The sequence below is a fragment of the Hippopotamus amphibius genome, chromosome 14 (assembly GCF_030028045.1).
Source record: "Hippopotamus amphibius kiboko isolate mHipAmp2 chromosome 14, mHipAmp2.hap2, whole genome shotgun sequence".
Taxonomy (NCBI): domain Eukaryota; kingdom Metazoa; phylum Chordata; class Mammalia; order Artiodactyla; family Hippopotamidae; genus Hippopotamus; species Hippopotamus amphibius.
Window position 1 is genome coordinate 11,702,976 of NC_080199.1, and position 25,346 is coordinate 11,728,321.

A 25,346-nucleotide genomic window follows, 5' to 3' on the forward strand; every position below is an offset into this window, starting at 1 on the left:
TTGTATTAGGCAGAGCAAGCTGACTGCTTCATTAAGAAACTTGAGGACCTCACTGGCGTAACACAGTAGATGCTTTAGTTCTTGTGCACAGGTTATCTCAGTGCCTGTTTTAAGCAGGCAGCTTTCTGCAGGGTGATTCAGGATCCAGACTCCTTCCCTCCTTCCCCCTCTCCTCAGGCCCACTGAGTCCACTGCTGGATCCTGTGCACGCTGCTGGCGGAGGGGAGTAGGGAGAGAGCAGAGGAGAGAGGCTGTCTCAGCCAGCCTGGGCAGCTGTCATATCAGTAGAAGGGGGCTTAAACAACAGATATTTATTTCTCACAGTTCCGGAGGCTGGGAAGTCTAAGATCAAGGCACTGGCAGATTCAGTGTCTGGTGAGGATCCACTTCCTGGTTCGTGAATACTGTCTTCTTGCGGTGCCCTCACATGGTGGAAGGGACAAGAGAACTCGTGAAGGTCTCACTTATAAGGACACTAATCCCCTCATTACCTGATCACCTCCCCAAAGTCCCATTTCCTAATCCCATTATTTTTCAGGATTAGGTTTCAACATATGTGTTTTCAGGACACAAACATTCAGTCTACAGGAGAGGTTTTTATGAGCCAGGCTTGGTAGCCTATGGCCATGTCTCTTCCACTCACGTGCCATTGGCCAGAAGACAGTGACATGACCACACCTAACCATGGGGAGGCCGGAAATGTAGTCCAGCTCTATTTGGATGGAAGGGAGACTGATTTGGGGAACACATAGCAGTCTCAGTCACAATTCCTAATTTAGATGCTATATACCAGATGTCTTTATTAATATATTTCCTATGTATGAATTGTCATTTTAATATATAGAGCATTTGTGGAAATTGTATCAGGTGATTTTTTTATATTAATTAATTAATTTATTGGCTGCATTGGGTCTTCGTTGCTGGGTGCAGGCCTTCTCTAATTGCTGTGAGCGGGGGCTACTCTTCATTGTGGTGCGCAGGCTCCTCATTGTAGTGGCTTCTCTTGTTGTGGAACACGGGCCCTAGGTGCGTGGGCTTCAATAGTTGTGGCACATGGGCTCAATAGCTGTGGCTCACGGGCTCTAGAGCACAGGCTCAGTAGTTGTGGTGCGTGGGCTTAGTTGCTCCGTGGCATGTGGAATCTTCCCAGAGCAGGGCTCGAAGCCGTGTCCCCTGCATTGGTAGGTGGATTCTTAACCACTGCACCACCAGAGAAGTCCTGTATCAGATGATTTTTTGTTAATAGTTTCAAAAATAATCTTGCAGTTATGAATTTATTGATGTAATGAATTTTCTTCTGCTGACTGTGTGCCTGCCTGTTTTAACACTGGGCATGCTGTGCTATAGTTAGTTGAATGTGTGTTTATCCTTGACTTAGCCCAGTTAGTGCCTTGCAGATGGGAAGTGATCACTGAACACTGCGGCAATGACTAGAACTAGATGAGATTTTTACTGAGAAGACTAACTTTGGAAATAGCTAGAAAAGGCATATTCTCTCTTTTCTTTCCCCACTTGCTCGTTGCCTCTTTCTTCTGATTAGTGCATACCAGGGATGATCACCCCTACCCCTGGGGGTCCCCCAAGCCCTGGTTTAAGTACTTTCCCCCCATGCTTGCTTGGTTTTGGTCCAGGTCACATTTCTCTGTGATCAGGTGTTGCATATGTAAGTGTATATAGATAGTTCAGATTAGACAGGGATATTTTGAGGCTCAGAGATGAGTTCCACAGTTTTATATAAAATAGTGAGCTCTGTGGATGCTTTAAGCCCAGGGCCAAGAAAAGGTGGTCATGTGTGGAGCTACTGGCCTTCATTGCCAAACTGTGGCTGGACCCCCAAGTAGGGCAGCTTTGGCAAAGTTTAAGGCTTAGATGGGGACTGACCTAGCCAGGGGTGACCAAAGATGTGACTGGAAGTTCCACCAGACTCCATCGCCTCCTTTGTGCTTAAATAACCAGACAACCATGAGGACCATGAGGTGTTTTCTGTTCCTTTGAAGACAACTTGTTTCTCGTTTCTAATTCTTCCTGAAAGCAAACTGACACACTCTCATTGGAGAAAAGTTGGAAAATACAGAAACATGTAGAGGAGGATGTAAAACTAACTTCTTTAGTCTTAAGAAGTTGCGTTTATCTACAAGAGTGTTCCAATTGCTTATGTCTTCATCTTCTAGGCCAAGCCAAAGCTGATTGAGCCACTCGACTATGAAAATGTCATCGTCCAAAAGAAGACACAGATCCTGAACGACTGTTTAAGGGAGATGCTACTCTTCCCCTATGATGACTTTCAGGTGGGTAACTTCTAAGTGTCTGTAAATAGAGCCACGTGGTTGATCTTTACAATCATTTCTTTTCTATCTCTAGATTTATTGTTTGGTTAGTTAATTTAGGAAATTTAAAAGATGAAGAGATGATATTTAAGAGAGAAAAGTATTGTCATTATATTCTTCCAGGCATTCCCTCATGGGTTGGTTTTTAAAATTAATTAATTAATTAATTGGCTGCATTGGGACTTCGTTGCTGCACACGGGCTCTCTCTAGTTGCTGCGAGTGGCGGTTACTCTTCATTGTGGTGTGTGGGCTCTTCATTGCAGTGGCTTCTCTTGTTGTGGAGCACAGGCTCTAGGCGTGCAGGCTTCAGTAGTTGCGGTACACAGGCTCAATAGTTATGGCTCACAGGCTCTAGAGTGCAGGCTCAATAATGGTGGCACATGGGCTTAGTTGCTCTGCGGCATGTGGGATTTTCCCAGACCAGGGCTTAAACCTGTGTCCTCTGCATTGGCAGGCGGATTCTTAACCACTGTGCCACCTAGGAAGTCCCCATGAGTTGATTTTTTAATTGATGTTATTTTTGCATATATGTGTATGTGTACATGCACAGATATGAATATGTTACATATGTATGTATATGCATATACGCAAATACATGCATATGCACATATATAAAACACACTTACAGGTATAACACAAATGTTTTTTCAAGTGTATATCTTTTATCTTTAATAGAAGTGTCGTGCTCTGAGCTAATTCTGTAGACATAAGTGCCTCCTATGTCTTAGCAGATTTGTCTGAAGAGGAATTTAGGGGTTTTGCCGAGTGCCTTAGAGTCTTAAGGATAGGATTTGCTCTGAAGCAGTGGAGGATTTTGTCATACATCCTTTTAGGATGTCACTTTGGGAGACTGTCTTGAGAGAGGCCCTGAACTGTGTGTGGGCTCACAGAGAAGAGTTTGGGGGTCCTGACATCCAGGAATGTCCGAACATTTACCTCACTGATGCAGTGGCAGGTGCAGTTTCTGGGAGCTCAGTAGCTGCCAACAAGGGACTCAGCACAGCTGCCGCTGTGAGCTGCTCTTTAGATTGTTGCTTGAAGCCTTTCAGACTATGGCCTGTGGCTAAGTGACCGACAAGAGCTTTGAGGCCAGTGAGGAGTGACAGAACTGCAGTAGGATTAGATGCCTGGAGTCACCTCTGTCTATTGGAGATTCCGGTTACTGCCCTTGCTCTCCTGGGACTTAATGTTGGCACTTCCTTTTTCTCTACCTTGATGCTTCTCAGCCTGATGCCGTTACCATCCAAGACCTGTCTTTTGTGAATTAAACTGCCTTATTTTTTTTAGAGCTTCCTTCATTCTTTGTTGTTTAATTTTAAAAACTAGTACATACTTGTAACAAACAAACAAACAAACAAACAAACAGGCACTATTGAAACACTTGCCATTAAAATCCTCCCCTACCACCTTCTTTTTAATCCCACTCCCCAGAACATAACCTGTTGTACCTACAGTTCTTTATGTACTGAATTGTCTTTAGAAATTTCCATGTTAATAACAGTTGTTAAATTATATTCCTTGAAGTTTTTTTCCCCACCACATTTAAGAGCTTCCAGTTTAGAACAGAGGTGAGAATTTTCACAAATGTTCATTTTTTTCTAACTTGTTAGAGATACATGTGAAGAAAATGATGATTCTTTAGTTCTTTCCTGAAAAATAAGGAATGCCACGGAAATGAAATTGACCATTAGTGGGATGTTGCTGCCAGCGTATGTTCCACTGATAAATGGTTTCAGACCATGTCCCCAAATATGATGCCTTGAAAGCTTCATTACAAGAATAGAATTACAAGAATTCCCCCAGTTAAAGGATGAAAAATGGAAACCCCCGAATGATTCCTTTTGTTAGCATCATTTGTTAGCATGAGAAGTTAAATCAGATGATTACAAATTGTACTCCATGTTGACACATTTTTCCTGTAGTGTGCTCTGAGGAAGCTAAAGGTTATCTCAAGTTTCTCTAAGCATGAAGTATGCATTCTTCTTTCGAGTAACAAAGTTATTTTGAGTTTTGCAGCCTAGAATGCAAAATTGTATTTGCAAACTTGAGGTAAAATTGCTTAAGAAGCAAACAAAGCACAGAAATAAGATACACTTAATTTAATTTCATCTTGTATCTCACGGACAAGGAACTGTGGATGTTTAAGCAGTTGTAGAAAAAAGATGATTGAAACTTTGAGAAAAACTCCTTTGTCCCCTTTTGCCTGTAACAACTTCTCTGGGAATACCAAACACAAATATTCTAGGAACAGCAAAGAACTCACTGACGTTTTGCTGGCCAAGACTGAATGAACAGTGTTAAGTTCTGTTTGGGGGAAGTTTTTTTAAAGATTAAGGAGCTTGAATTTCAGCTTTCATCCCCATCACAGTAATTGTGATGGGCCACATTGCAGTTTGGCTGCTGTTATTTTTTTTCTAGGAGACTCCTGTATTCTAATCGGGTAAGGTTGTGTGCTTTCTTGCTAAATTGTCTTGATGATTTTAATAACTGTCTAGTTAGTAGCATGAGCGAAATGTCTTAGTGATGTCACAGATTCCTTCTGTCTGTCCCTGCATTTTTAGGCAGAGTGGGAGCAGAATTATTATTGTATTATTAGGGGCCAAGGGAACAGATTAGATCAAGGGGAAGTATTTTACTTCATATGGAAACAAGGTAGAAAGTTGGTTAGGAAACGGGTCAAATAGTGAGCAAAATGCATAGTGGGGTTGCTTTGCAATCCTATACTTGCTAGTTAAACAATATTAGTTACCTATTAAGATAATAGAACTTGGTGTGAAGTCCTGTCAGATATATTTAAGTGATAATTTACTGAGCTGTAGGTGTGCATAGTGATGATACATTTGCACAGGTTGTGTAGAGCCCTGTTGGTGTTGGTCAGCCCTTAAGGACGTCTGAGTTCTCTGAAAACGAGCCTTACGGAGAGGTTTGTTGTTGGGTGTACTTGTCTAAGGTGGGAGAAGAGTTGTTTAAAACAAAAAGCCCCAGGAGACAGGAAGTCGATATGAATTTTAAAAAGACAAAAGGACAGTTCTCAGGTCTCAGAATATTCCTGAAGCGTAGTTCTACCTGCCAGGGTTGGGGCAGGAAGGCTGTGGCTCGTACGGCCCTCGCTAGCTGACTGCGCTTGTTGTTTCAGAATCAGACCCTGGTGCTTTGGGGTCGTTCTGTTCTGTCTCTGCCCTGGCTTCGTGGTTCCCCTTCCCGGCAATATCATCTCTTCCTTCCCATGCTTCTGGAACCTTCTCAGCCTTTGAGGCCACTTCAAATCCCTTGTCTTCTGAAGCTGTTCAAGTCCACAGTAATTTTTTCCCTCATTCTCTTAGTTCCTCTAATACACTGTGTGCATTGTGCACGTGTATCTAACTGCGTTGTCCTGAGCTTTTCAGTAATGGCTTCTCCTGCTTTTTGTGTTCAAGTGTCCCCAACCACCTGTGCTGCAGCCCCAGCCAGAGGAAGGGGCTGTGCTGGTGCCTCTCTCGCCTCGCTCCCCACCCACCCACTTCCACCTCTGCGTGACCTTTGCAGGCGGGATGCCACAGTTGGGTGCTTCTGGCTTCATTTAAAATCTGTGAAGTTATTATGAACATTAGTTAGGTAGTTTTCTTTGATTCACGAAGTGACTGTGAATACCTTTGAGCCCATGTAGAAGTGCCAGTGACTAGATTTGTAAAACTTTTTGCTGAGTCAGTGATTTGGTTTGGTGAACCTTAGATAATTTTTGAAATAAAAATAAAATGGAATCGAAACAAAGTTATAAAAGGAACACGCTTTCTGGTGGCTAATGGTCCCTTCAAGTTTACTTGGCAAAAAAATCTGAGAACTTACTTTTCTGTGGGTAAATAATAGATACACTTTAACAGGCAATTAGGCATAGATGATAACCTTTAAGATTAAAATATTTTAGATGAGAAAAGTAAGTTGAGGCACTTCCCTGGCAGTCCAGTGGTTAAGATTCCACACTTCCAACGCAGGGGACATGGGTTCAATCCCTGGTCAGGGAACGAAGATCTCACATGCCGTGTGGTGAGGCCAGAAAGATAAAAAAGAAAGAAAGAAAGGTTAGTTAGTTGACTCATTGCTTAAGAAATGACAAATCTAAACATAACTGTTAAGTGATGCCCAGGACTCCTCCCTTCCTGTCAGAGACATAGCATTTGAAGTGAGTCTGGCCATGGATTTCCAATCAAGGGTCTCCTCCTCTAGGTGGAGGTCCTTTACTGGATGATGCTGTTGGTGGTGACAGTCTTAAGTGCCGCCATCAGTCCACTGACTCTGCAGCTGGCTTTGAGCTCCTTGTATCCTGGCTTGTTACACGGCTTACTAATGTTTGTGCAGTTTTGTAAAGTGATAGAATATGGAAAAGGTAGTAAATAGTGAAAAAGAATGTTGGGAGGCAATTTAGGGACACCCTTTATATTTCACAGACTTTAGACTTTGGTGTCTGAAATTAACTAACAAGGGATAGAGTTTGTATGAAAGACATCAAAAGAGCATGTCATAGTCCACTTCTGGGGATATGCTGAAGAGAATCGAAAGCAGAGACTCAAAGAGATGCTTGTGCACCCGCGTTCCTAGCGGGATTATTCACAATAGCCAAAAGGTAGAAAAAACCTGTGTCCATCAATGGGTGAAAGGATAAATAAATTGTGTATATATGCACAATGGAATACTACTCAGACTTAAAAAGGAAGGAAATTCCAGTACATGCTACAACATGGATGAACTTTGAGGACATTGTGCTAATTGAAACGAGTCAGAAAAGAACAAATATTGTATGTGAAATACCTAGAATAGCCAAATTTATTGAAACAGAAAGTGGAATGGTGGTTGCCAGTAGCTGGAGCAGGGGGGATGGGGAGTTAATTGTTTAACGGTTACAGATTTCAGTTTTGCAAGATGGAAAGAGTTCTGTGGCGGATGGTGGTGATGGCTGTACAGTAATGAGGATATTCTTAATGCTGCCGAATTGTACTCTTAAAAATGGTTGAGATGTAAATTTTACAGATATTATGCCGCAATGAGAAAAAAAAACCCAACAACAGCAGAGTGTTACAGGATTTCTGTGCTATACAGACGTAAAATTGTTCTCTTCCTGGAAGCCGTGTGGGAAGTCAGGGCAAAGAGTAACTCTCAGGTGCTCTCCCTACTGACTGACGTTTCATGGTGTATCATCAATGTCAGACCGCTTTAGCAAGAGAATTTAAAGGGAAGGATGGGAAAATTATTAATCATTGGCAACTCTAGAAATCTTCACTTTTGGAAATGTTTAGGTACAGGAGAATCCTAGAGTGTTCTCAGCATTGTATCGAAAAATGTGGTTAATCCATTTCCCTGGAAATAACATCCTGATTTTAATTTTTCCTCTGTTTCTTTTCCTCTTCTGCTTACATGAGACTGATAATGATCTACAAACCATGGACCTGAAAAGGAAACCAGGCCCCGCTACTTACAAAGGGCATGAAAGTCCCTCATCTCATTTCCCATCTGTCCTTTTGAAAAGAGTTTTTTTTCCACAGTGTTTTGTCCTTGCTTTTTATTATATGCTGCCAAAAAATAATCTCAGTACTTTGTTTTGGAGTTTTTATTGGAAAGTGTTCTTTTCATAAAGTTCCTCAAAATTTTTATCGGTCTGCATTCAGTGGCCAACAATGTCAGTTTCTGTGAACATTGTGGTTTTCGGAATATTAGTTCATGTCTAGAATTGAACCTACCTGAAAAATCTGCATAATTAATGTTTCTGAGTTGACATTGGCCGGTCCTTCAGGAGATGAGGGTTTTAATTCTAGGTCAAGAATTCTGCCTTTTGCAGAAAACAGTGACAGGTAATTTTTTTTTTTAATCATTAAGTATATCTTAAAAAGAAAAGCTTATTTTTCGGAGAGCACTGATCAGCTGAGTTGAAGAGTGTATTTATTTAGCATATAGTTTAGAGTTACACTCCTTGTGCAAACGGCTCAGACGGGGTTCCTGCTTTCGAATTGCTCAAAACTTAGGAGAGGTGATACTGAATAAATATTAATAATAAGAAGGAGAATGTGACTAATATCATGACAGATTGAATTGCGTGGGGATTTGTTCTTGGAACATTAAGTTTAAGATCGTGGGGCGTCCAGGTGCCAGGTCCTTTAAGTGGTTGGAAATGCAGAAGTCCAACCTGAGAGAGAAGCCGGAGTTACTGATCTGGGCTCACCCATAGAAATGTGAGACAGCGGCCAGAGGGGCCGAGGGCGTGAGAGGGCCCTCAAGGGACTGCATCTTGGGAAGCACCTTCACCTACGAAGCGGGGTGGGAATCAGAGACAGAACGTGGAAAAAGGACCAGGAAACTGTGGGGCCCTGGAAGGCAGCGAGAGGAGTTTGAAGAAGGCAGGCAAAAAGAACAGATGGCCCTGCGCTCCTGCTGCTGAGGTGGGAGAGTGGTCCTCAGAGCCGATAGCTGGGGCATCGCTGCCTGTGGTGGTCCTTTCTTGCTGGGGCTGAAGAAGTGAGTGTGTGGGGCACAGAGGTTGGTGTTAAATGGTAGCAGAGGGGAGGAATCGTTGTGACTCAGAGCAGCAGCAAGAGGTTTTATCAGGACTGAGAAAACGAGAGAACAGGCTAGGAAGGGAAGTCCAGGAATGAGAAGGAGATTGAAAATGCAAGCTCTTGGGTGTACATTTTGAAGCAAGGCTCTTTAGGGGTTTCTCTGGGGGTGGAATGAAGGGTCTTTGCAGGAAGAGTTCAGGAGGAAGGAAAGTGAATGCTCTCTCTGAATGGGAAGGAGAGGATTGGGTGTTTGAGAAATTTAGAGGCAGATTGGGCTGAGGGAGCTAATGTCAGGCTGGCCCAGGGTAAGAGCAGCCTGGGGGAGAGTCAGGAGGGTTTGGAAAGCGGGGTGCAGGGCATGGGATGGGGAGGGTGTAACAGAGAGAGTCCTCAGTCAGCACCCCCACTGCTGTAACCACGGCCACGGCCCTCGTCCTTTCTTACCTTGGTTACGCCTGTGAGGTCTTCCGGATCCTAGCCTTGCCCTCTTCCTGTCTATCCTAACAGAGTAGCCAGAGTGATCTTTAAAAAGAAAGTTAAAGGTAAACCCAGTGACCTCATCCCTGTGTTCAGAGGCCCTCATTGAAGCCTTACTGTGGCCGTGATCTTGTCTGCCACGACCTCCCCGGGCGGTCACCTTCCCACTCTCTACTGCAGCCACACTGGCCTCCTTGGGGCTCCTCTGTCACTGCAGGCAGCCTCCTGCCCCAGGGCCTCTTCTCAGGCTGTTCCCTCTGCCCAGAACCTTCTTTACCCAGATCTCCCTCACCTTCCCGCAGGCCCTCCTGCAGTTCTTACTTCTCGGTGAGGCCCTTGCCGCTGCCGTGCCCTCCACCCCCTTGGCACTCCCTGTCCGCTTTACCTTGCTCTGTTTTATTTGTTTCTCACCATATCACTTACTCGCTTCTAACGTGCTCACATGTTTATTGTGTATTCATGTGAACCCCTGGAGGGCGGGGATCTCAGTCTTGTTCACTGATGTTTCCCGAGCACGGGGAACACATGGCACAGAGTAGAAATTTAAGAAATACTTGTTGAATGGAGGTGGTGAGGGGGCGGGGACCAAAATTGGGCTTTGTCCACCTAAGATTTTGATGAAATCAGCCGTGTTGGGAATGTCAACAGTTTGAGAACAGAGAAGAAAAAACGAAGGATGGGGGTTAAAGCGGCAGAGGTGGGGAGTGTAGCCGCTGGGCCCCTCAGGACTCCCGGCCGGTGGGGAGTGTTCAGAGGTGGGTGTTGGATGGGGAAGAGAGGACATGGGAGGACCCTGAGAGTGAGTGAGCGGAAGTGCTTGGTGTGGGGGAGCTGGGGGGATGAAAGGTGGCGCTGGGAGAAGGGGCTACCAGGTCTACCGATTTAAACGGTATATAAAATCAAACTGAAATAAGAAGTAAGTTATGGGTATAGCCCCTCAGATGACTATTTTGAATAATGTAAGCTTGAGGTGCATCTTTAGGCCCTTGGAAGGGGATATATATTGTAACCTTTCTTGTTGGAAATGCAACAGAAAAGAAAGTGATTTAGGAACATTGGTTATTATTATTACCTTGACTGTTATATTTATTCCTGAATTTGTTTAAAACCTTTGTGTTCAGCTCACCAAACTGAAAGGAATATCAGCCTTGGAAGTGTGCCAGTTCAGTGTTCTTTTGGTGAGAGGGAAAATTCCTTTTGAAAAACAGCTTCTATATCAGATTCTCCATCAGCAAACACAGAAATATATCAAAGAACCATTATTAACTTTGATTTATGTCATCCTTTCTAAATGAAAGTGGCAGCCTTGTAGGGTAGGAGGACAGTCTGGCTGTAACCAGCGAGGTTCAGCTGATGTGGCATCCAGGTGGGTACTCCGGGCTTCCCCGCTGCCCACGGGTGTCCCTCTGGGTCCCCACGCTCTGTTACAAGCAGAGAAGGCCCACGCTTCAGTGGAGGGTGCCCCTTGCCATGATGCATGGGATGCAGCTCTTGGGGACATGGTTGCTGTGCGTTCTTTGTTCTGCTAGGGAGCTGGGGCGTTCACCCAGGGTGCGGTGAGATGCTGCCCCAGCAGCTGGGCAGCCCGGGGACCTGCGGTGCCTCCTGTGAAAACCATTAGAGTAGAAACTTGTCAGGTTGATTTCTATGTTTACATAGCACTTTAGACATTTTCTTCATTTTTCCTCAAGACAGCCTGGTGAGGGAAGTAGGTTTTTTTTTTTACCCCACCATACAGGCAGTGTATGACCTGGTTTTGTTAGAAACATCACGCAGGGCTTAGGAAAACTTATGATCGAGCAGGGAGTTGAGATCACCTACATAAATAACCAAATGAAATAGAACACGCACACATAAAATATTACCTGCATAAGTGAATCTAAGATTTGCTTCTCTTCTCAGGTAGAATAAAAGATATTGGATGAATCTAGTGGTTTATCTCCATGTGCATGTTTTCCTCATAGGTCACATTATGTTCCTCCCTCAATCCCTCCCTTCTCTCTCACTCTTTCTCTCTCTCTCTCTTTCTTTCTCAAATCTTCTTTGCTTCTTAAAAATAATATTTAGCTCACATTGTAAATAGGTCAGAGAGAACGGTGATGGTTCTACAATGGTGGAATTGGGTAAGCACAGACCATACGTGTAACCAGTGAGGGGTAGAAGGACATTTTTATCTATGTGATTAATGTATATGTCTTAGGTTATTAAACATGACTAACAGGCATTGATAGAGGAAGATTTGAGCCAAGATGATATCTTAAGACAGTGCAAGCGGGTGGAGATTTATTTATACTATATATCTAGCTTTCACTGAAAATCATTTTTTGTTATAATTATTTGTAACTGTAAGACTCTATTATTTTCTCCCCAAATAAAACTCTATGAGAATGGCAAACCATAGTTGTTGGGTTTTTATTAAAGTCATAGTTTTTTAAAATTCACCTTTGCATTTGCAGAGTTCCTGCACCACCTTTGCATTTGCTTTATTCTTGGTAAGCACTTAATATATCTTGAATAAATGAATGGATTTGGGATCTCGGCACCAGCTGCCTTTGAGGCCATAAGAGCACAGCTCAGGGTAGTGGATCTGGGGAGCAGAAGAGAGGGAGACGGATTTGTGTGCAAAAACAAAACCCAGAAGTCCTCCAAGAAAAAGAAAACCTAGATTTTGGCATCAGAATTATCAGGTGCTGTTTAACACATTATTAGGCACACACTCTATGGTTCCTACAACCTGAACGGGTCCTGCTGTGTCCACACCTCTACCTTTTCCTACCCGGTTGCCTGCAGAGCCTGGGTCCTGCCAAGTGTGCTGTGTGGGTCCGAGTCACTTTGCGTCAGCAGCACCTTTGCGTGTGTGCCTGAGACCCAGCAAGGACAAATTAAGGGAGCTCCATGAAGTCCCCTGATGTCAGACGTCCTCCATTCAGGACTTCCCCATCTGCTTAGCATTTTACCCACGAAGCATAGCCTCTGCTCCCCTACGTGTAAGATAGGACCTAGCCTGCCTCCAGGCGTTGACGTGCTGCTCTGACAAGACCATCGTGGCGGCAGTGCTGGTAAAGGCGCACGGGGATCTGTGTGAAATTATGCTCGGTGCACGAGTGAAACCTTACGTGTGCATGAAGGAGCGTGCCTTCCTAAGGCAAGTCCTGGAAGGAACCTTCACCGCGATATTGAAAGTACATAAATAATGGACATGTATTCACGTGAAGCGTATTCACTATTCACTGTGCTAGGTGTTCGCACAAAGGTACGGTCTTTGTAACAACTAAAATTGCGTTCTGAAGAAGACTAGAGAACCATACACAGACAACTGGAAAACGGAAGAAGCTACACTTGCCTACCCCTTCCTCAAGGCTCTGTTACCGAATCGAGTGGGAGTGTTCTAGGCACTAGGGTAGTGGCAAGCCCCGAGATGTAGTCATCTGGCTCTAGATTTTAGCCCCAGGCCTGTCTGTTTACTCATCTGGGTATTTTGTTAAGCAGTAAACTTCCTAAAATTCACCTTTTTAACCTGTAATTCAGAGGGAACATTTGCCCTAATATTTGGATTCTCATTAGATGTGTGAGAATCCAGAGAGATCCCACCGTTCAAGGAAGCTCTTTGTACCCCCTGGCTGATGTCCTGCGGGTGGGCAGGGAGGGCGCTGAGTGACCAGGAAGCTTAGCAGAGCACTCTTCCTCTCCTCCAGGTCACAGCACTTTATTTTGAGGGTGGCAATTTTTAGTTGCAAACTCATATGTGGAACAGGCTGAGCCCCTTACTCATGGGGATGCTGGACCTGCCCCTTGTTCCCTGAATGGCTGCAAGGCCACACCTGGTTTTCTGGACCGCCCCCCCCCCCCCCCCCCCCCCCCGCCACCGTAAAAACTGAACTTCATGGATGAGTCTGCTTATGAAGCGTTCTGAACCTTTAACTTAGTTATAATTTACTGCATTTGAATAAGCTGTTATGTAATATATAATTTGAGGGGTTTGCAAGGTAGCGGAATGAAATTTTTATGACTCTCAAAGGTCTACTGGGACTTCCTAGGTGGTGCAGTGGTTGAGAATCCGCCTGGCAATGCAGGAGACACAGGTTTAAGCCCTGCTCCGGGAAGATCCCACACGCCCTGGAGCAACTAAGCCCGTGCTCCACAACTATTGAGCCTACACTTTAGAGCCCGTGAGCCACAACTGTTGAGCCTGTGTGCCACAACTACTGAAGCCCATGTGCCTAAAGCCAGTGCTCCGCAACAAGAAAGCCACTGCAATGAGGAGCCTGCGCACCACAAGGAAGAGTAGCCCCTGCTTGCCGCAACTAGAGAAAGTCCGTGTGCAGCAATGAAGACCCAATACAGCCAATAAATAAATAAATAAATAGATAAATAAATAGATAAATTTAACAGGAAAAAAAGGTCTACTGACATTTATAAATGTACATATACAACACTTTAGGAAACAGGACATGATGCAGTGACAGCTACTTGATGTCTCACCAGTTGCACCATCTCATTTGGAACCTCAAGTGATCTTTCAACTAAATAAAACAGCCTCCATTTAAAAATCCCGACTGGCCACTCACTCAGACATTTAATGTCATGCCAGGTGTTATGTAAAGGTGTTGGAGAAGCGAAGATGACTCGCGCAGTCTGAGGTCCTGAGTCTGGGAGGAGATACAGCAGGGCTTTTGAGTAATTTCAGCAGAATTCTGCGCATGCCGTGTGCTGCGGGAGGTGGGAGTGAGCAGCCCCGCAGCCTGGCAGAGGGGCTGGTGCGTTAGGGAGTCAGAAGTAGCTTGTGTGCTGGAGGGTCAGAGAAGGGCAGGAGAAGAGTCTGGAACAGTCAGTATTGCTGGTCACCAAAGGTCTTAGGTCATGCTGAGGAGTCTGAACTTTATTCTGGTGGCAGTGAGAGGGGGTCACTGAAAGAACTGAAGCCGAGGCATGACACTATTGATGAAAGCTTCAGAATGATGACTGGCAGCTGTGCAGAGGGATGGGCAAGGCAAGACAGGCATGCCCATCAGGGAGGGCGCCACACTGAGGTTCACACAAGAGCACCCTGCTTCGGTGCGTTGTCCTGGAGATGTACCGCAAGGGAAGTGCTTGGCGTCGCAGGGTGACACTGTTGAGGGAACAGAGACAGTTAAAGATGGAAGTTTGGGGATCGTGCAGGTGCTAGAGAAGAGGAGCTGCCAGAGAGAGGCAGAGGGACGTCCATTTCTCTGCCCACATCAGGCTCCATCCTTGCCGTGTTTTAACTAGTTTCTTGGGATTTGGTTTTTTTTTTATTAAATCCCTCCAGAAACCTAAATGGAAATCTTTCTCCGGATCCTTGTCTTGTCCCATGCTTTGTTTTTTTGATCATTAGTGAATTAAACACTGAGAATGCTCAGGAAACCACTTCTCTGGAAATGGACTTGTCCGATCTTCACGACTAAGCTGGAAACCAGATCCTCTCAAAAGCGAGTCATCAGCTCTGAAACAAATGCATCTGCCAGATATTTAGAAGGGTTCCATTATTGCTGTGCTCAGTGAGTCGCAGCAAGGTTCCCAGCCTGGTCTAGAGTGAGGTTTAATACTGCACTGGATGCAAAGCGTTTAATGTACAGACAGATGCATCCAAGGGGGCATTTCCAGCAGATTCAAAGGGCTCTAGGGACGGAAGGAAGGAGGTGTCGGGAGCCATCTATCTAGCAGGGAATAGCTGAAAATCTGCTTGGCCCAGCTGAGCACAATAAAAATTCAACCCAGGGCTTACCAGAGAGACTCCCGCCTGGGAGCTCAGCCTTATCCAGACCACGTGAGCTTTGATTTCTTCCACATCCACTTGCCTCCCTTCACTGAGCCCGGGCCCCTCCTCCCTCACTGCAAGATTGCCCTGCTCCTGAGAGATCAGAGCACTCTTTCTCTGACAAATGCATTTGAAGGGATAGCTCTACTAAGTAAATTAAAACAAATATAAAAATAAATACACGTACAGGTGCTTTATTTGGAATTACAAACGGAAGGGGTGACTGCTAAGCAGAGATAGTCCACGTTTTAGCCTGAAGGTGGGCTGGAGCTGACAGGACTCGAGGCCTGATGGGCTGGACTGTCCAGCATGTCGTCAGAGTGGGCCTGGGGCCCTCTCCTCTGGCTCCAAGCATCCCCAGGCCCCAAGGCCCATCTTAGAGATTAGCCGGCAGGAGCCTAAGAATTCCCTTCTTTCTCTCTGTTCTGAACTGAACCTACTGACCGGTTACTGAGGAGAACCCTCTTCACCTCTTCCAGCTCTGTCTCAGCTGGTGCACTATGGCCTCGCCTTCCTCTGCAGTTGTTCTGCTTAGAACACCCGAGGAGCTGTCTCTGAGCCCCTGCTCCCTCTTGGGCTGCGGGTGATGTTTGTTTTTCTGTCTGAGGGTGGACGCTCCCAGCCCTGTGCTGCTTTGAGCTGGAGAGGTGGGAAGCGTCTCTGTGGGTCTGCACAGCTGGCTCAGGTTACAGCCCACCCACCTCTCTGGGATATTGTCTCCAGCTAATTGTTCCTGTGTCCCAGGGGAAGGGTGGGCCTTTTGTTTCCCTGGCTTAATTAAAGTCCTATAAAATACGATATTTTAAACACCCAGTAGATGTGCACACGTCCCACCAGGAATTAAGAGGGTTGTTTTGTTATAGTTTAATGCCCATTGTGAAGTGATTACTAAAAAAATCTGGTGCCTCATGAGAGGAGAGGATTAGAAAAATGACACAGAAGAACGTCTTTGTTAATACTAACAAAGTCTACACAGTGAATGTTCCCTCTTTTAAATCCAATTCCTTTCATAAAAACACATGAAAACAGTTCTTTTCATTAAAAAAGTAAGTGGGGTAATATGACTATAAATCAGAAAAGATACAGTATTCATCTTTTTTCTGGACGTCTGTTGTTTTTACTTTCTCCCAAAGCAATTCGTAGCGCTCAGATAATAAACCATTTGTGAGAGAGAGACTTAGAATTCCATGGAACTATGGAGTTTTTAAACCACAAAGGAAACCTAGAGATCTAGAAAACTCTGGATGTGGAAAGTTAAAACTGTCCTTCAAGATTACACAGCTAATTAGAGGCAGAGCTCAGATGAGAACTCAGGTTTCCTGGCTCTCGATTCAGACCACTTTCCAAGATCACTTCTCAAATTCTTCCATAGGAAGGTTAATTAAATTATGTGCCTCACATCGCTTGTGGTTTGAAACATGAGCTTCTTGGTATCCCAGCGTCAGTGGGGTCAAGGTCGTGTGTTAGCCAGCACTGACTGAGGAAAGACAGAGCCTTGGCCAGGTTGGGGCAGGAAATTCGTCAGTAAGAGGGATTCCAAGTTGAAGCTAAAGAAACAGGGCCATAGCTGGCCGTCAGGGAAGAGCAGTGAGTGGTGAAGAAGAAGGGCAGAAAGTGCCAGGAAGCCCCAGGGTCTGGCCCAGGTGAGGAAGCATGGTACCTCTGGTATGTTCCCTTCGGGGGGGGGCCTTGCCTCCCTGGGCTAAGCATCGCACATTTCAGATATAGCGCATAGCCATTAAAGTGACCCACGTTTTTAGAGAGAATCATTTCAACGGAGAGAGAAAAAAAAAGTTTTTAACATAAAAGAGGCTCTGTTTGAAATTTGTCCTTCCAAACTAAACTTGGAGAGAGTTGTAAATTGTAGGCTTGGTATTTGGATCTGGGGGCACGTCTGCATTTTATCAGTTAAAAAAAAAGTCCAATAAAAATTGGCCTAGGCTCTCAGGTGTTCATGCATCATTATATAAGTCCTTTGAAAGAGGACTTCGCATTTTTATCCCCCTTTTTCATAGTCCTAAGTTTCCTTTTCATTCGTCCTAAAATTTTGTGGAAGGCCCCGTGAGGCTTATCCCCATACTTGGCCAAGGTAATTAAGGATTTCTGTGCATCAAGCACTGCCAGTGTTTAACCTAAGTTACAATATTGACTGAAAATAATTTAATCTATTATAGCAGCTAGAAGGCGGCTTTTATTTTTTAACTTGTATTTTGTGCTGTGAGATTTATATCCCAAAGGTTGTCTGAGATGCTGGCTATGTTTAGATTTAATTTTCAGATCTTATCACACGTCACAGTGTGCCGTGTTTTTTCCCCCTACCCCTTGCAAATGTACAGATTTTTTTTAGTAGAATGGAAATGATTTGTTTCCAAACAAAGGAATGGGACTGATGTTCTTTGAATGTCCACCTTGGTGTTAATTTATATAAGGTAGATACAGACCCATCTTTTAACAGGAATATGATTTTAATTAATAGAAAAGTAGGAAAGAATACCACAGCAATGAAAAAGAAAATTAAGCCCATGTTTGAGAAGAGCTTTAGTGTTCATCGAGTATAAATCTCCAGGTATTGATTTGGACTCTGTTATAAGCCAGATAAATAAAACTACAGAAATTTAATGTGAATCGATTTGCCATACAGTAGACTATTACCTGAATGTGACTTTTAATACATAAAATGTATGGAGCAATTAAAATAGAGCATTCACTTAATGCTGTCATCGTCCCTTGTCAACTTCCAAGTGGACCAGAGAGCTTTTTGAAATAATGGGAAATAAACTGCAAGTGATGGATGATTATTGGCAGGCTCCTATTTCTATCCCCACTCACTATTTTATCCATTCATTCTTCAAACATTTATTGAGTACTTAGCACAGAGATACAAATAGAAAGATATGTCTCCTGCCCTCAAAGAACCCACAGTCTGGTACGGGAAAGAAGGATGTGAGCCTGTAGGAGAGTTTTTGATAATAGAGTCAGAGATTGATGAGCTCTCAGGCAGGGACGCGTGTGGTGTGGTTTACTAAGTCACCAAGGTCTAGGTTCAGGTCTCAGCTTTCCAAGCCCGGGAACTGGGTTTGGTCTGATATGACCAGAGTTGTTTGGACTCAGCGGAACTGACTAGTAGCAGCCAACCCCACAAGAGAGCAAACCAGAATATCATTTAATACTGTACCTTGAGAACTAGCATTAATAAGCAGATCAGAATACATCCATTGGCTGTGTTCTTTGATTAGGAGAGGCGAAATGGGAATTATAATAAACAAGTGGGTTGGTGAGGCTAGACTCAAAGCAAAGGGAACAAGTGGAAAGACCTTGGCAACTGGTGGTGTCAAACAGTGACTCCATTGGAGCCAAGTCCAGGAGTCCCCCCATGGGTCCCAGCCCAGTGGATCCCAGCCTTTCCTAGTGAATGGTGATGAAGACACTGACAGAATTGCGCTGGTCATACAAGCCCTATTCTTTCTGTTGGCCCGTTCTTTCCCTAGTTAATACCATTGACTAGGCTGCAGGTTGGTACAGTTTTAGAGGTGTTTAATTCAAGCTTAATTAGAGTTCTAGGCAGTTTTTCCTTTGTCAAAGGATATGTTTTAGGATATAATTCTAGGACTTAATGTGTTTGTTTTTTGTGTGTAAGCAAGGAGCTAATCTCATCTATTATGACTTGATTTTGTTATTTTAACTTTCCAAGGGAAAGCTTATCTTCACATTTCTCTTCCTTTTTTGTGCTAAGCACAGCTTGTACTCATCCTGTACAGTTTAGCTTAAGCATCTTTGCCTTGGTTTTCTTGATGTCCTCTTCTCCTCCCTGTCAGATTTAGACTCCCCTTCTCTTTCCTCTCATACCAGCCTGTGCTTCTGTGTTCTTTCTTACACCCTTCTGGTATTGGTGGGTAGTAATAAATACATGGATGATTGGTTTAATTATGCCCAGTGCTCTCTTATCTGTTAAAGGTCAAGTCTCTCTTTAATGATTAAAGTTGCTTTCTTTTCAAAGTGAGAGCATAATGGCATTTTGACCCACAATAATAAAAACGATCATTTCCTATTATTTTTCTTACCTTAAAGGGGTGTTTGGAAAAATGTCACATAATTAAAGTTTCTTGAGTTGGTAATTCCACTGGGAAAATTCTGTAATAAATTTTCTTTCTTCCTGATGTTGTGATGGGAAATGAGCTGGACATGACCCTAGTAGTCCTATTTCTTTCTTTCTTCTTCTTTTTTTTTTAGATTATTTATTTATTTATTTTACTTTTGGCTGTGTTGGGTCTTCGTTGCTGCATACAGGCTTTCTCTAGTTGTGGCAAGCGGGGGCTACTCTTTGTTGCAGTGCATGGGTTTCTCATTGCAGTGGCTTCTCTTGTTGTGGAGCACGGGCTTCAGTAGTTGTGGCAAGTGGGCTCAGTAGTTGTGGCTCACAGGCTTAGTTGCTCCGTGGCATGTGGGATCTTCCCAGACCAGGGCTTGAACCCGTGTCCCCTGCATTGGCAGGAGGATTCTTAACCAATGCACCACCAGGGAAGCCCAATCCTATTTTTTTTTTTAACTTTTTTTTTCTAATTTATTTTTAATTATTTTTTGGGGGGTACACCAAATTCAGTCATCTGTCCCTATACCCTATTTCTTGATCTGAGCCATTTCATGAACATTTTTAAAGTATGGTAATTAGTTTTCAAAAAATCTTGATAGACCCAAATAAATTGAGATAAGGACACCGTAAGTGGGGATATAGAATGTGTCCTTCTTTGGAGTACACATAATTTCTTAATTCCCCTTTATGGGTATTATACCTGATTCTTAACAGTTTTGACAGTCTCTTATAATCGATGTGTTACTTTGAAGCTTTTTGAATAGATTATGCCTCCAGTGCCCACTGTCACTTATCTCTGTGGCATTTCATGGAACCAGGTGTGTAATAAGGGTCACCATTTGTGACTCTCACAAAGAAACCAAGAGCCAGGGTGTTGAAAGCCCTTGTGGAGGAGGCTGAATGAATGAAAGGACTTTGGTAGAGAAAAGAGATCCTTCCTTCCCTTCCTTTAAAATAAGGAAGCCTTATTCTAAAAGTAGGATTTAAGATTACTTTCAAAGATGGAGACAGGGCAAGCAGAGAGTAAATATAGGTGAAACAGACACAACAGGGAGACAGTATGGGCAAGAAATAAGATTATTAAAAAATGTATGCCCTGGAGTTCTTCCCCTGTGCTAGAGGTGGAGGGACCACAGATTTGACCCAAAGTTTCCTCCAACCTTAGGAAGAAGAGAAACAGCTGGGACAGATGCTGGGAGATCCTAGCTTCGTGATTAGGCTCAGTATCCAATGGGATAGGTTCTGTCAACAAGGTGGTTTCTTGTGTGCTGTTTTTATAACTGTGATCTGATAATAGTATCCAAGGATTACAGTCCATGGGAGAAAAAATCTAGAACATTCCTTTCTGAAGCCCAAGGACTAGTTACCTCATATTGACACTACAGTCCCTACACTACAGAGTTAATTAGGGTAGATGTGTTGCTGCCTAAAGTCGTGAGACATTTTATTATTTAAAATAAGCACTTAAGCCTCATGAATCAAGAGCAGATCTAAGTTATAGGAGGGAAGGTACCGTCATAGATTCAGTCAGCAAATATTAAGGACCTGTTATCTGTCCCACTGGGATGTGCAGTGAATAAGAGATGGATGTACAACGATGTGAATGTCCTTTATACTCCTGAACTGTACACTTAAAAATGGTTCAAGTGGTAAATGTTACGTCTGTTTTACCACAGTCTATAAAAGGCAGTTCAGGCAAGTAAAAGATCAAGCGTGTGGGGGTGGGGCATGTTGGGGCTCTGAAAGGGGCATCTTCCCTGCCTGGAGGGGTCCTTGGACCTGTGATCCAGATGGACTCAGGAGCCACTGCCCCCACCTTGTGAAGTTTAAGGAGCCAGCTGGGGTCTGGGGTCCGTGGTGGCGACCTGTGGAGAAGGGGAAGGGCCCCACCGCCCTGGGAGGCCAGCGCCTTCCTATCTTCACTTAACCAAGTCTTGTCCTGGTGCTTCCTTCACAGACGGCCATCCTGAGACGACAGGGCCGCTATGTACGCTCCACCGTCCCCATCAACGCACAGCAGGAAGCTCAGAGCTTATTCGTTACAGAGGTAACGTGTTTCTTCTACATTAACTTACGTGTTACCTAAGTCATTTTTCTCTAATGCCTCCTCCCCTTTTTAAAATTTCAGTGATATTTTTCAAAAAAGTGTCAGAGAGGTAATTATATTTTTATGATGAAAGTTAAAATAGAATCATGTGAGGTTTGCAGAGTCTGAAACTTGGATAGAAATGTCAGCAGGGATCAATTTGATGACAAAACACGGATTCTACAAAACTCATCTCTTAGGCTTAGAATAAGGAGTAACTTGTAAATGAGCTCGTTGGACACCTGGCAGACGTTGATATTATTTTTGATGGAGACTCATCACATGCATTTATGTGTTCTTTGACTACATTTATATGTTTATGCTTGTAATTTATTATCAAGAGTAGGTCAATATTCATGAAGTACCAGGTAATGATGAGCAGGACCTAACTATCCCTGATCAGTATATGATTATTATTACTTTTGTTTGAACATACCGGTAACGACTCTTTTCTTAAGAAGGAAAGAAAAATGATTGCTTTGAGATTACTTGCCTTTTCCTTCTTGGGGTGTTTGTTTCTTCCTCCAGGTGCCTTTAAATAGGATGAACGAGTTAGGTGTTTTAATTTTGTTTCTCGAAGTGCTCCTTCATTTAAAAAATAGTGTATTTTAACCCCATTCTTCTAGTTGACATTTAGGAGCTAAATATGGCTGGCATTAAATTTGTCCACTACAATATATGAACACCAAGTGGGCGGGGGGAAAGGGTGGGATGAATTGGGAGATTGGGATTGCCATATATACATTACTAATAAGAAAAAAAATATCAAATTGTACACTTTAAATATATGCAGTTCATTGTATGTCAATTATATCTCAATAAAAGTTCTTTAAAAATTTTTAAAAATAGAATAAATTTGTCCACTACGAAGAAGCCATGGTGTTCTAAGTGAAGGCCAATTACAGTAACAACAAACACTTAGTTTCCATTGAGATTTTTGAAAACTTGAATATATAGTTAAAATTTCTGAAGTGTGTCCTCTTATCACTCTGGAAAGGTAACTTCTTGTCTTATCTCCTTTGCCACTCTATCCGTAATATTAATGCAAGACAAATGCAGCCAGATATGTTTACATAGTTTCAGATGTTTATTTTAAAGCAGGACATAGGCGAACTGTCCTGCAGCCTGTTTTTGAAAAGAAAGGTACATCGCGGCACAGCCGCACCCATTTGCTCGCTCACGTATGTCTGTGACTGCTTCACATGACAGCTCAAACTCAGATGCCTGCGGCGGAGACGGTGTCCCTCAAAGCTAAAAGTATTTCCTGTCTGACCTGTTGCAGAAAAAATTTGTTGATGTTTGTTTTAAGGCATATAGTAAAATTGTTAATTACTAATTCAGTTCTCCCCATTTCTTAAAAAAATACGATGTTTGAAGGACAACTCTCCATGGAGTTCTCTCACCGCTGCAGGTTGGGCAATAGTGACTTCACCCTGTGCAGCGGGAGCCAGCATAGCTACACCCTCTTGGGCCCCTTCCACAAGGGTGGAGTGCACCAGCGCTTCCGCCCCGTCCACTCGTCCACGGGAGGATGACCTAATGGCTTAAAAAAAAAAAAACAAAAAAAAAACACCACACTTCAAAAACCTTTCAGTATAACTTCAAAATATTATTGAATTTCACAAGTTTGAAAGGTCAGTTATGAAATCAGCCAATCAGATCCCTGTATCTTTAGAGACACAGTTCTCTGTATTGTTTCTGATTGAACCCCTTGTCCCCTAGACTTTCTGCACCTTCAGAGGGGTGGAGATTGCCTGCCTTGTTCTCCACTCCTGCCTTGGAATTTAGCCTGTGCCTGCCATGTGGGCGGTCAACAATGGCTTTTTTTTTTTTTATTCATTTATTGGCTGCGTTGGGTCTTTGTTGCTGTGCGCAGGCTTTCTCTAGGTGCAGCGAGTGGGGGCTACTCTTCAGTTGCGGTGTGCGGGCTTCTCAGTGCCGTGGCCTCTTGTTGCGAGGCACGGGCTCTAGGTGTGCAGGCTTCAGTAATTGTGGCCGTGGGCTCAATAGTTGTGACTCACTGGCTCTAGAGCACAGGCTCAGCAGTTGTGGCGCACAGGCTTTGTTGCTCTGCGGTGTGTGGAATCTTCCTGGACCAGGGCTTGAACCCATGTCCCCTGCACTGGCAGGCAGATTCCTAACCACTGCGCCACCAGGGAATTCCAACAATGACTTATTAAATGAATGACTCTAATTGCTTCACCTGGTTAACTATTTTTTATGATTCCTTATAATTTAAAATATTTAAACATTGTAATTACCCATTTTGCCTAAGATATTAAAAATCTGGGCACTCAGGTGTTCTGTTCATAAATGCACTGATTCTGTACAAGTGTATACTTACTTATTTTTAATTGGGCAGGTACCTTTTATACTTCAGAATAGGTTTAATGTCCTGTAAGAGACATTGGTGGTATGAGTTTAGTTGCAGGGCTTGGTGAAGAACCAGAACAAAGAGAACAGGAGCGTGTCCACAAGACTCTTGTGCATAGTGTGACCTGACTTAGCTGTGCGAATGGACCAGGGATAGGATGGGAAACCCAAATCTACAGATAACTCTGAAGTCACACTGGTTTTGGAATGTGATTTTGAGCGTGGATGTCTGATGTTCTACATGTGAAAAGGCTTTGAAATTAAAAAAAATAAAGCATTTATAAGAATAACATGGTTTTTAAAAACATTTGTAACTACATAGCGAAGAAATTGAAAAGTTGTTCATCTCCCACATCTGATTTTGTTCTTAACCCTTCTCTGCTCTTCATTCCACCTCAGAATGATAATCTAAAAAACTTACGCCACCTTTGCCTCACAGCCTTGCAATAATAGTGCTTAGTGTGGAGCCTGGCACAAGAGAAGCACTAGCTGTAGTTATTTTCATGACCTTGGGGTGGAGGAGAGTTTGCTTCAGAAAGCCTTCAGGCACGAAGTATGAAGTAGATAAGAAGGTTCACAGTATAAACAGTGAAGTGAAGTAAACAGAATAGAGACTTTGTTCACGATGTTATAGCTGGCGTCAAGTCAACTAGGGATGACCAATACATTTAACTACCAATGTTTTTACTTTGTTCATTCATTTTTTTTTTGCCACACTGACATCTCCACATGTGTAGTTAAGAGCTATTCGTACAGAAAACCAAGTTAGTCGATGGTAACTAAATCCAATGCTTCACCTGTTGATTTTTGACTCATTCATATTGGAAGATCTGGTGGATCTGACCTTATAATCTTAAATCTCTACGCACTACTCAGTGGATCCTCCTGGAGAGATGAATGAAAGACACTGTGCTGGTTAGCTGAGTTTGTCAGATAGCGAGGTAGTTTAATGCAGTCCATGTAGGTTGGTGCTGCTGAGGAATCCTGGACAGTGGACTGCTCCACACTTTGTAGGTTTGTGCACATGCACTCATGCACGTACTCACGTACTCGTGAAGAGGTCATGGTGCCACTGTGAATCGGAATCTAAATCTTTCTTCCTAATTACCTCCCCCTGTCCCTTGTAAATAAAATGAAAAGCCGAGGGCAAATGTATGTGATATTTACTAACGAGTGAGTTGTAATTAGTAAGTACCATGAAAGTACCTTTAGGTTCATGCTTTCCACTTACTTTCTTGTTCTTGTAGAGGCGGCGTGTCTTCTTAGGAAGCAAGTGGTTGTCAGAAACAGTACATTGTTATGTAAATGTAGCAAGAGGAGGTGAAGTTTGTCTCCTTGTAACATCTGCTCTTGGATCATGAATGATGGTGACTTAAATGACCCCTCTCCCAAGTGTAACGTTTCAGTGGTTCTTAAGCTTCATAGGAACCTCTAATGGTGGCATTTCAGCCATGAGAGGGTTGAGGGGAAAGAGTTTTTTTGATGTTGGTGTGGGTGTGCATTCATAAACTCTCCCAGATGTTCTCCAAAAGTCACCATGTCTTTTTTCTTTTTCTCTTATGCTTTTTATTCTTTTATGCTCCCCCCCAAATAGTGCATCAAAACCTATAACTCTGACTGGCATCTTGTGAACTATAAATATGAAGATTACTCAGGAGAGTTTCGACAGCTTCCAAAGTGAGTAAATGA

The 25,346-nt window shown here is 43.4% G+C and overlaps 1 protein-coding gene across 20 annotated transcripts in view; it reads left to right on the forward strand.

The window, feature by feature from the left end:
- DOCK9 (dedicator of cytokinesis 9) overlaps positions 1 to 25,346 on the forward strand; it is a 279,214-nt gene that overhangs the window by 125,995 nt on the left and 127,873 nt on the right. For all 20 annotated transcript variants that reach the window (XR_009049021.1, XM_057707550.1, XM_057707546.1 and 17 more), the window contains 3 exons: positions 2,172 to 2,288; positions 21,156 to 21,245; positions 25,252 to 25,334. Coding sequence is in view for 19 of the 20 variants with exons in the window: in XM_057707550.1 (XP_057563533.1) it covers positions 2,172 to 2,288; positions 21,156 to 21,245; positions 25,252 to 25,334 (290 nt within the window). In the remaining variant the exon portion in view is untranslated. The remainder of the gene's footprint in view (positions 1 to 2,171; positions 2,289 to 21,155; positions 21,246 to 25,251; positions 25,335 to 25,346) is intronic.